Here is a 9,082-nt window from a genome sequence, read left to right as displayed (position 1 = left end):
TCAACAAAGAGGTGGATATTAGATCCCCTAAACTGCAAAAAATATCCAAAGTCTTATTCCAAGTCATAACTGCAAAACTCCCCGCCAATTTGCGTACGTCGTGATACGAAAAGAAATTTCTTCACTGATCCAATGTCATTATATTAACGAGGAAGGAAAATAATTGGCCATCAGTATCCAAGCTACTAACAAGTACGTAGTCAAGCAGTTGTTGTTGAACATTTTCCGCCCATTGTCTTCAGAAATCGCCATAACTCAACCCACGCCATAACTCTGTCTCTTAGTTTCCATACCCCCAATTATCCCTATATTCTATTCGCTCGAGGTCAAAGGAGCGACAATAGGAGCATTTGGCTTTGACCTTTCAGTTTCGTCACCATCACGGGCGGAAACTCAGCATGGAGTCGAATTTTGGCACAAAATATCTCCCCTCTCTACACCCGATGGCTTTTTGTGGCAAAATATCGTTTACGCTGGGTGTCACTTTGTTCTTCTCTCACTACCGTCATGAGTCTGTGCTGGTTTTGTGGTAAGCATTTTGAAAATGATAGAATAATTGTACAGTGAATTACATTGTTCTGTTCCTTTATGGCTATAGACAATGGTCAGGAGTAGTTAAATCGAATTTGCGCTTTTATAGCTAAGTCTAAAACTGGGCGAAAGCGAACGAGGATAACATAGGAATGTGTTAGCGCCGTAAAGTAGGCAAAGGATGCCCCAGTAGCACAGTCCTTTGCATAAGATAATTATGTTACCAGTAGTAGATATGTTAGTGATAGCTAAGTAATAAGTGTTTGTGAGATAAGATCTAGCGTTAAGATAACTTGTAAGATTACATCAATAAATGTATTTTAGTCTAAGCTGAACCATCGACTTGAGCTATCGGAACATTGGTCCTTCGAACCGGATAGAATTTGGATTCTTGTAACATTCATCCGGAGTAAACCGCGTTAGAGAGTTGATTCGCGGAAAGAGTTTGAGTTCAGTGGATGGTAGTTAGATTCACTAGTTCGTGGTGGTTGCCGTGGTGAAATTGTGACCATTGGACCTGTACGTGAACGACCGTGTCAAGCGGCAACCAAATCCAGCAAAGCGCGCGCGAATTTGAGTCGACGCTACAGTGTGGCACAAAAAGTTGGCGGTTGGCGTATAAGGATTAGCGTTTCTCGGGACAAAAATAATAAGGAAAATGCCCGTTTCGGACAAAATGGTGCGTCAGTTGAAACGCGTATACAACGACAAGTTAGCGGGAGTTGATTTTTTTTATGAGTTCGTCGAAAATTATACCGAAAACCAGCAGTGCCAGATAAGCAGCCTCCTCATTTCGTTGGAAGAGGCTAAGAGTAACTTCGAAAGTGCGAGAGAAAAGTTACTAACGGAACACGAAGAATGTGATACGGTGGAACTTTTGACCGAAAAACAAGCCTTCTACGGGAAGTTCCATCGGGTGAAGGGCTTTCTGTTGGAGAAGCAAGATGGGGCGGACGGCCATAGGCCGGCTGCAAATAGTACAATGGCGAATGCAAGTTTTACAAATTCGCAAGTGAGGCTTCCCAAAATCGATTTACCGGCGTTCGATGGTGACAAAACAAAATGGATGAGCTTCAAGGATCGCTTCACTGCAATGGTTCACGATGCAGAGTTGTCGGACATAATGAAGCTGCAATATTTGTTGGCTTCGCTAAAAGGAGATGCTGCCAGGTTATTCGACCACGTAAAGCTTGTAGAAGGAAACTACAACAGTACGTGGCAAGCGTTGTTGGATCGGTTTGATGATGCGAAGATGCTGAAACGGAACTACTTCAAGGCGTTGGTGGATCTGCAACCGATGGCTGCCGCAACGGCGGAGGAATTGACTCGTATCGTCAACGAATCGAAGCGCTTAGTGCTTGGGATGGACAGATTGCAGGAGCCTGTATCTTCCTGGGATACCCCATTGTCAAGTCTGGTAAGATACAAGTTCGACGAGCAAACACTAATGGCTTTCGAACTTATTGCAGCCGAGCAGAAGACGGATACCTTTAAGGCATTGATGGAGTTTTGTGAGCGGCGCATCAAGATTTTGACAAACTCGGTCGTCCACACGCAAAACAGGATCGATACGAGGCCGGCAACCAGGGGAACAAATCATGATCATCAAAGTACTCGAAAGCCTACACAAAGACCGTATCCAGCTTCAATGTCCTGTGCAGCTCAGACAGGCAACATGCTCAGAGGGTGTGTGTTGTGTAAGGCCGATCATCATATCGCAAGATGTGAGAGATTTGCAAAGATGTCGTTGTCAGAGCGCCAACAGATTGCGAAGGTTGAGTCTTTGTGCTTCAACTGCTTGGGAAAGGAGCATCAAGCAAGATTCTGTAAGGCCCAGTCAAGATGCGGAAACTGTCAGAAACGACATCACACCTTAGTATGCAACAAAACCAATCCGATTACCCCGAGAACAGAGAGCAGCATAAGCGCCACCACGTACATACAAGCTCCAGTTGATTCGCAGCCTCCACAAGAGAAAATGATTTGGTTGTCAACGGCTCAGGTGTTGATTTGCAATGATGAAGGTAGAGAATTTCCAGCTAGAGCGTTGCTGGACCAGGGGTCGCAATCCAACTTCATGAGCGAACGGTTGGTACAGCAGTTGAAGCTGAAGAAAAGGCGACTAAATAAACCTTTGTCCGGCATCGGAGCAGTTTCGCTAAAGGCAGAGACGATGGTGGGAGCTACCATGAAATCACGAGCGTCAACCTTTGTGTCTCGAGTGAATTGGTTGGTGCTGCGAAACATAACAGCCAACTTTCCAGCGCAAACTCGGAACACGGAGTCTTGGAACATTCCCCAAGCACTGATATTGGCAGATCCAGCATTCTTCCGGAGTGAGCGGATAGACCTTCTGATTGGTGCAGAGTTATTTGGCGAGTTGCTCCAACAAGGTCAATTAAAGTTAGCACCTCACTTGCCAAAGCTCCTGGAGTCCAGCCTTGGTTGGATTGTATGCGGCAGGGAAGAACGAGTCTCTGAAGATGCAGCTGAGGTCGTCTGTTCCTGTTTGGCTGACAACGATCTTGGGGCAATATTTGAGAAGCTGGTTAGCCTGGAAGCGATACCGGAAGAACGTGTACGGTCCGAGCAAGATGAGGAATGTGAAAACCTTTATCTAAACACAACGAGGCGCACCGAGTCGGGAAGGTATGTCGTTAAGTTGCCCAAGGTAGCCAACTTCGAAGAAAGGTTGGGAGACTCACTTCAACCAGCATTGAAAAGGTTAGCGGCCATTGAAAGGCGTATGATCAAGGAGCCGAACCTGGGTGCCGCGTACAAGGAATTTATGTCCGAATACATCAGACTAGGGCATATGACAAAGGTGTCAACTTATGTAGAAGATAAGATGGCAGAGGGCACGCCACGGTTTTACCTACCGCACCAGGCAGTTTGGAAGACTGATGGATTGACGAAAAAGTGTCGAGTGGTGTTCGATGCATCATGCCGTTGTGGTACCGGGCTAAGCTTAAACGACATTTTGTTGACTGGACCGCGATTACAAGACGACATAGAAGTCATTCTTCTCAGATTCAGGATGAGGCCTGTGGCCTTTGTGGCTGATGTAGAAAAAATGTATCGGCAGGTCTTGGTGGCGGAAGAAGATAAAAATCTACAACGAATATTATGGAGAGAAACCGCCAATGATCCAGTTGGGGTCTACGTTCTGAATACGGTAACGTATGGGACCGCGTGTGCACCCTTCCTAGCAATCAGGACATTATTTAAGATTTTCGAAGATGAAGGGCATCAGTTTCCCATGGCGTCACGCTGCGCAAATGATTTCTATGTTGACGACATCTTGTCCGGCGCAGCGACCATAGAGGAAGCGGGAAACATGGTAAAGGAGCTCAGTGAGTTGCTCAGCATGGGAGGGTTTGGCCTCCGCAAGTGGGCTTCCAATGAGCCAGAAGCGCTTGCAGCAATCACACCAGAGCACATCGCGAAGGCAGGAAATTATGAGTTTGGGACGGAGCCTACAGGTACGGTGTCCACATTGGGCTTGTCGTGGAACACATCGTCGGCCGTCTTGAGTGTTCAAGTTAGGCTACCGCCACAGATCGAAACCCTACGCACGAAACGGCAGGTATCGGGATGCCTCGCGAAAGTATATGATCCATTAGGATTCCTCGATCCTGTTAAGATGAAGGCAAAGCTGCTTTTGCAACGTATAGTAACTTTGAAGGATGCCAAGGGAAAACGCTGGGACTGGGACGATGTGTTACCAGAAGGCTTGTTTGCAGAATGGATGGCGTTCTTTCCCCAACTTACGGCACTATCAAAGATAGAAGTTCCAAGACCAGTGGTAACGGATAGCAGTATGGAAAAACAAGTGCATATATTCTGCGACGCATCGGAAAGGGGGTATGGAGCTTGTTGTTACATCCGTTGTCAGAAAGTTGGCGAAAAGGCGACAGTGAACTTCTTTATATCGAAATCGAAGTTGGTATCGTTGAAGCAAAAGATAACGATCGCTAGATTGGAGTTATGTGCAGCGCTCTTGGGCAGCAACATATATCGGTTAGTGAAGAAGGTCCTGCCGGAAGGAGCGCCTGCCTTTTTATGGACGGATTCCATGACTGTGTGGCATTGGGTGAATTCTCCTCATGGAAATTGGAAGACATTCGTAGCGAATCGCACATCAAAGATCCAGCGGAACGCGGAAGGAGCTCAATGGAGACACGTGCCGGGAGTCGAGAACCCGGCGGATCTGGTGTCTAGAGGTGTGGATCCGGAGGCACTTATCGACACCAAGCAATGGTGGTCGGGGCCAACATGGCTCTCCTTGGAGGAAGAATCGTGGCCAGCATTGCCAAACAATGCAAAGGCATTGGAACCTACAGGAGAAGAACGAGCAACAGCGGTACTAGCCTCTTCGCTTGACGAAGAGAACTTTAGTGACCGACTCTACTCCCTGTGCTCCACATACACGAAGCTGCGCAGAGTTGTGGGATATTGTCAGCGATATCTCCACGCTCTAAGGTCGCATGCAAAACCAACGTCAGAGGAAATGGCACCGTTGACCACGGAGGATTTAAGGAAGGCGGAGTCAACGCTTTGCCGCTTGGCACAGAGGGAGCAATTGGCGGCAGAGCTGGACACGTTGAAGAAAGGAAGGAGTTTGCCGAGTGCTTCGGACTTGAGGTTCTGCGATCCATTTCTGGGCGAAGACGGATTGATTCGTGTCAAGGGACGGCTTCAGAACGCGCATATGAGTGAGGCAGCAAAGCATCCCATAATAATTCCCAAAGGGCATCCGTTGGCGAGGTTGTTGGCGTTACATTACCATGTCAACTTGCTTCATGCTGGGCCACAGTTGATGTTGACCTCATTACGACAACGATTTTGGATCATGGGAGTGAGGTCAGTGGTTCGGCAAGTGCAGCGGCAGTGTGTCAGCTGCTTCAAGAATAAGCCGAAGCTGGTGGTGCAACCAATGGGAGAGTTACCTGCAGCAAGAGTAGCGGAAGCGAGACCGTTTGCCATATCGGGTGTGGATTACTGCGGCCCAGTGTACATCAAGGGCGGTCATAGGAAGGCAGCACCCACAAAGGCATACATCGCAGTGTTTGTGTGCTTCGTTACGCGGGCAGTGCATCTGGAGTTGGTTTCCTCTCTGTCCACGGCAGCCTTCATAGCGGCACTCCGAAGATTCGTGTCGAAGCGAGGATTAGTGGCTGAACTGCACTCCGACAATGGCACCAACTTCAAGGGAGCCGCCAACGAACTGCGTAAACTCTATGATCTGCTTAGTTCCTCTCAATTTCAGGCAGAGGTAACAACTTGGAGCAGCGAACGAGGTTTGAAATGGAGTTTCATTCCGCCCGGAGCTCCCCACTTCGGAGGACTTTGGGAGGCAGCGGTTAAGTCGATGAAGCGTCATCTACATCGTGTATTGGGAGACGCAGCTACCACGTATGAAGATATGGTCACGCTGTTGGCGCAGGTAGAATGTTGCCTGAATTCGCGACCTATCACTCCGATGTCGGATGACCCTGCAGATTTGGAAGCACTTACACCGGGCCACTTTATCACGGGTTCAAATATGCAGCAGGTCCCGGATATTGATCTGCGGGATATTCCGGAAGGCAGGTTGAATCATTGGCGGGTGATTCAACAGCGATTTCAGCACTTTTGGGCTCGATGGCGATCCGAGTATCTGCATCAGCTGCACGTTAGGAATAAGTGGAGTATGCCTGCGACGGCTATAGAACCTGGAATAATGGTTATCATTCGTGATGACAATATGCCACCAAACAAATGGCCATTGGCACGAGTGATAGAAGTGCACCCAGGGAAGGACGGTATAGTCAGGGTAGTTACTTTGCGCACAGCTCAGTCGGATAAAGTGAAAAGGCCAGTTGCCAAGTTATGCGTACTTCCATTTGAGGGCAACAGAAAGGAAGGAGGAAAGGTTCAACAGTGTAAATAGTTTAATTAGTTTATAAAAATTTGAATTTTTATGGTGGTCGGGATGTTAGCGCCGTAAAGTAGGCAAAGGATGCCCCAGTAGCACAGTCCTTTGCATAAGATAATTATGTTACCAGTAGTAGATATGTTAGTGATAGCTAAGTAATAAGTGTTTGTGAGATAAGATCTAGCGTTAAGATAACTTGTAAGATTACATCAATAAATGTATTTTAGTCTAAGCTGAACCATCGACTTGAGCTATCGGAACAGAATGTTTTGAGTAAGCTGATATGAACTTAAATCTACCAGCGCCCCCAGCTATAACCTTTTGTTATGACAAGTCTCCCTGTCTGCGTAATTATTCACGTTCCACCCAAACAACCAGCAGCGAAAATGGACAGCATTGTGGTTGCAGATGCTGTAGGCGGTACAACCACATTAAATAACGTAAGCACACACCTACCAACTGCTGCCAAAAGTAGCTGCCGCTTTGCCATGCTGTCACTGTTGCTGCCAAGTTCGGGCCCTATTGTTGTTAGTGAAGACGGGAGAAGAGGAAGAATGAACCGTGATAGCGACAGAAGGCTGACTGTAAGATGAGAGAAAAAGGTAACCGCCACTCTACCACACGCTGTCACTGTTTGCCTCGAGTGACATCAATTTTAAAAATACCGACGTCGCGAACGACAAGCAAAACAATGACGAAGAACAATCAGTGAAGCCTGTAAGTTAGCAGCTGGTGATAATGGTTGGGAGTTTTGAATATTATTCCGTAGTCACACCATCGACGCCAACGCCACCGGAACAACGTAATACCTGTTTTTCTTTTGCACTTTCGCAATTCCGTTTCCGGCCACGGCCGGCCAATCTTTCCAGCGGTTAATACTCTTAGCATAAATATTTGTGTGCTGTTGCCTTTGCTGTTCGCACCGGGAAAAGAATATATAATCTTAAAAAGAAGATAAACAATCACGAAAATTCCCAACCACTTGCTTTCCATAACATTCTAAGATAAATTGAAATCACGTTAATCTTAGCGTCTTTATTCCTGGGAAAAGAACATCTCCCCAAACTACTGGAGCTTATCGGTTGTGAGATTATTTCATTTTGTTTCTTTTTTTGCAATTGTTTTGCAGTCCCAAAACCGATCCATCTGCAACACATTATGTTACGCTATCCTCTCTTGCCACGTGCCGATGGGAAATAGGATTATGTTTCATTTAATGTACTTCAGAGTTTCTCCCCAAATTCGAGTTTTTATTTGCCTTCTAGGGGCAAATGTCTCGCTTTTCTTTGGATTCTTTTGACAAGTTAATACAGTAAATTGATCAAAAGATTAAATGAAACAGACCAAGATAATCAAATCTACTGGGAACTTCTCGTGGATAGCTTACAATTTCAATTCAGCTGCCGTTCGAAAATCTGAATAAAACTCCGAACCAAACCGGATGGGAACGGTAGAAACCGTCGCTTGGTTTGTGTTGGTAGAAGCAGCATTTTTTTTTATTGTGGCACGTGGGTCTGAAATATGGTCTTTGTAGTGGGATTAAATTTCGTATTAATTTGTTTGCGCCATATTTACCCACAAGCCATACAATCATGCTTCCCCCACCCGTATCGAATTCGATACCGTTTGGGACGAAATTTGATTGCTTCGGTTGATTTATTTTATTATATTTAGCTTGCCATCTCCGTGACGTTGTGCGAACATGGTTGAATGTTTTATGCTCGATGTTTCCACTTTACACTTTATCATATTTTCCCTAGCTCGGATTCTCTTTATTTCTTGAGCTGCATGTTTTTCTTATCAACACGTTCTTGAGAACACCCTGAGTGGATTTTATTTATCTATCCAATACCCAACATAGCCCAACAAAGCGAATCGTTTTGCGCCTTTGCCATAAATCATTTTTAATGATAAATCAATCCACAACATTATCCCCACCGGTATCTTTCCCTTCCAACGCTCATCCGGTATTACACAACATTTTGACATTTTCTCGGTCATTTCTCTTCGTTTCATCGTCTTGGCATTTTTAGTTCCATGCTCGGAACATAGATTAGCGTCCATTTGTTTATCTATTCATGTGCAAACGTAATCTACCATTCGACACGAATCAGAAACAAACAACACAAAAATATCCGAGCCCGAGCAGCACACCTGACATGATTGATTTTTACTAAATTTTACTTTCCTTACGGTTCCTTTGTCGACCGGTGTCTTTAATTACAGATTTGCGTGCGTGGGAAAGGGAGGCTCTTGCTCCGAAGAAAGTTCTCGGAAACGACATTTTCTCACGATCCCGCTGTCAAACGAGGGGCGGGCGAGACTTGGCCCACATCAACCAACGGCAGTTAAAAATGAAGCGGAGAAGCAACTTGCTGGTGGATGAAGAAAAGCAGGCCATGCTTCAACCTAGTGGATTAGATGAAAAGTGATACGAGCGAAAATTGATCTGCTTTATTCGATCCCCAGTGAAGGTGTATCAATTTAAATTATTGCGTTAGTAAAATATTCTAAAGAAACCAACAGTGTTTGTGTGTGAGCGTGTTCTGCGTTGAAGGGTGTGAAATATCATACAAGAAGCATAAAACCATAGCCACTCAAACCGTTGGCAAGTGAAAAATGTTGTCCTAGAAA

General features: G+C 45.8%; 1 protein-coding gene across 1 annotated transcript; it reads left to right on the top strand.

The window, feature by feature from the left end:
* The first annotated feature begins 1,207 nt into the window (after positions 1 to 1,207).
* Positions 1,208 to 7,648, top strand: LOC131271840 (uncharacterized). The gene is made up of 2 exons (XM_058273401.1): positions 1,208 to 6,119; positions 7,578 to 7,648. Exons 1-2 carry the CDS (start codon positions 1,208 to 1,210, stop codon positions 7,646 to 7,648), a joined length of 4,983 nt encoding a protein of 1,660 aa, XP_058129384.1.
* The last annotated feature ends 1,434 nt before the right edge of the window (positions 7,649 to 9,082 follow it).

This window comes from Anopheles coustani, chromosome 3, assembly GCF_943734705.1.
Source record: "Anopheles coustani chromosome 3, idAnoCousDA_361_x.2, whole genome shotgun sequence".
Classification (NCBI taxonomy): domain Eukaryota; kingdom Metazoa; phylum Arthropoda; class Insecta; order Diptera; family Culicidae; genus Anopheles; species Anopheles coustani.
Note: the sequence above shows the minus strand (reverse complement) of the source record. Positions and strands in the feature narration are given on the sequence as shown.